Source organism: Thermobia domestica, unplaced genomic scaffold, assembly GCF_964235325.1.
Source record: "Thermobia domestica unplaced genomic scaffold, izTheDome1.hap1.1 HAP1_SCAFFOLD_303, whole genome shotgun sequence".
NCBI classification, from domain to species: Eukaryota; Metazoa; Arthropoda; class Insecta; order Zygentoma; family Lepismatidae; genus Thermobia; species Thermobia domestica.
Genome location: NW_027656017.1, coordinates 185,138 through 187,494, shown reverse-complemented (window position 1 = coordinate 187,494; position 2,357 = coordinate 185,138). Strand labels below are relative to the sequence as shown.

Below are 2,357 nucleotides of genomic sequence, written 5' to 3'. Positions count from 1 at the left end.
TGATTGTGGAGAGGTTTGTAGTGTATTTGATAGAGTTCAACATTGCAATGGAACCATGTGTCATGTTTTAATTTCGTTCTAGAAAAATATGAGGGGATTCACTTTTCTCATAAATCACAATAGCAGCAACAAAACCTGCACTTTAGGGGATGCTTGTCAATAACCCCCAGGATGTTGATCACGATGTAAATCGGTGATGATGTATAAAGGGGTGATATGTTTATGTACTTTATTTACAACTCATGCATATCACAACCACAGCTAATAAACTGTATGATTAAACCCATATTACTGATTCACCCAGATATCATGAAGGAACGAGAAATAAGACTTGACGAATATTTTAGATGTTACTTGCTTCAATTCTTATTTAAAGATACATGTATTAATTTGATAAATATAACATGCTTTGTTCATATGTTAATATACTGATATAATACTTAAATATTAGTACAATGAATTACTTATCTTAACATCTTTCTGCAGTAATCGTTGCTTGCTGCTAGCTAAACCACATGTTGCTTGCTAACCATCATACTTTGTCTTCGATCACACGTAAACTGAGTAACACTCTAAAACACCGTTAAGAACATGTGAATCTTGTATATTAATGAACATGAGTGTTTCTCTAAAACCTATGAATAAATATGCTTTTCTGAAACTATTAATGAATATGCTTGCCTAGTTGCACTTCGCAGCACATTGTCGAATGCACAGACACAACTTGAATAGAACACTGAAGGCACTGTTGCCAGCCAATGCAAACACAACTCACTAAAACTCACCAGAAAAATCACTAAAAGAATCACAAAGAATTCACTAACACCACTAAACTATATACAAAAAATGAAACTAATATGAATAAAAATAATGCACATATGCAAGCTTATCCATCCTCCCCCTCCTTGATTGGACACAATCAATTAATGCTCTAGGGGCAAAGGAATTAATTTAGCAACACTGCGCCGAAAAATGCCACTTTTACACTTCACAGTTGCCACTCGCACTAAACTATCACTGCCCGGATGAACTTCTTCAATCACACCTAACTTCCACACTTGAGGAGGAACATTGTCTTCTTTTAACAATACGACCATGCCCGGTTGTAAATTAGGTTGAGCTGACTTCCATTTTCTTCTTTGTTGTAACTGGTTGAGGTAATCTCTTGACCAACGTTTCCAAATATGCTGCTTCATTTGTTGAATCCTTTGCCATCTTCCTAGTCTGTTGATAGGCACGTCTAGTAGATCTGGTTCCGGAAGGCTGAGAAGTGTAGCTCCCATTAAAAAATGTCCTGGACTGAGATACATTGGATCTGTAGGATCGTTGAAAATGGCTGTCAATGGTCTTGAATTTAGAATGGCTTCAATTTGAATAAGTAACGTGTTCAACTCTTCGTATGTCAGACTTGCAGTTCCTGCTACACGCCGTAGGTGGTACTTCATGGATTTTATTGAACTTTCCCATGACCCCACGTGAGGAGATCTGGCAGGAATGAATTTCCATTCTAAACCTTCTTGAGCTGAGTATTCCAGGATGTCCTTTCGGTTAGTCTTAGATTCAAAAAATTGTTGCAATTCTCGATTGGCGCCAACAAAGTTTCAACCATTGTCGCTACAGATAGATAAGCATTTACCTCGCCTAGCAACAAATCTCTTCAATGCTGCGATGAAAGCTTGAGAAGTTAAGTCTGAAACTATTTCTATGTGAACTGCTCTAGTGGCTAAACAGATGAACAACGCTGCATATACCTTCATTTGAATTTTGCTGCGAATCGTGGGCTTGACATAAAAGAATCCTGCGTAGTCCACTCCCACGTGTACAAATGGTCTTGCTTCATTTACTCTTTCCTTGTGTAAGTGTCCCATTAACTGTGATGAACTTGTTGATCTCCACTTGAAACAAACCAAACAATTGTGTACTATTGCCTTGACCATCTTCTTAGCTCTTGGAATCCAATATCTGGTACGCAAAGATGCAATAAGAAGCTGTGGTCCTGCATGAAGCAACCTTTTATGTTCTTCTTTGACTATCAGATGGGTGAAATGATGACCTGCAGGTAGGATGAATTGGTGCTTATAGTCGTACTCCAAGTTTGAATGTTTCAATCTTCCTCCTACTCTTAGCATTCCTTCCGTGTCCAGAAATGGAAAAAGATCCTTGATTGGGCTCTTTGTTGAAACTTCCATTTGTTGCTGCAAGTTCAATATTTCTTGATGATAGGTAGTATGTTGTACTATCTTGATACATCTGTGTAACGCTAAACGAAGTTCCGAAGCGTCAAGACTATCGGTTTTTCTTTCTAATTTCTTGGAAAGACAATTATGTTTTAATCGCAAACAATATGCTACTACTCT

The 2,357-nt window shown here is 37.6% G+C and overlaps 2 protein-coding genes across 2 annotated transcripts; both read right to left on the bottom strand.

The window, feature by feature from the left end:
• Nucleotides 1–923: 923 nt before the first annotated feature.
• Nucleotides 924–1,445, bottom strand: LOC145676687 (uncharacterized). Its single transcript, XM_081747531.1, has one exon. It carries the CDS (start codon nucleotides 1,443–1,445, stop codon nucleotides 924–926), a length of 522 nt encoding a protein of 173 aa, XP_081603657.1.
• Nucleotides 1,446–1,601: 156 nt separating this feature from the next.
• Nucleotides 1,602–2,129, bottom strand: LOC145676686 (uncharacterized). Its single transcript, XM_081747530.1, has one exon. The coding sequence runs from the start codon at nucleotides 2,127–2,129 to the stop codon at nucleotides 1,602–1,604; it is 528 nt and encodes a 175-aa protein (XP_081603656.1).
• Nucleotides 2,130–2,357: the final 228 nt, after the last annotated feature.

Coding starts and splice junctions, on each gene's coding strand:
- LOC145676687 (XM_081747531.1), bottom strand. CDS start 1,445: ATGAAGTACCACCTACGGCGTGTAGCAGGAACTGCAAGTCTGACATAC.
- LOC145676686 (XM_081747530.1), bottom strand. CDS start 2,129: ATGCTAAGAGTAGGAGGAAGATTGAAACATTCAAACTTGGAGTACGAC.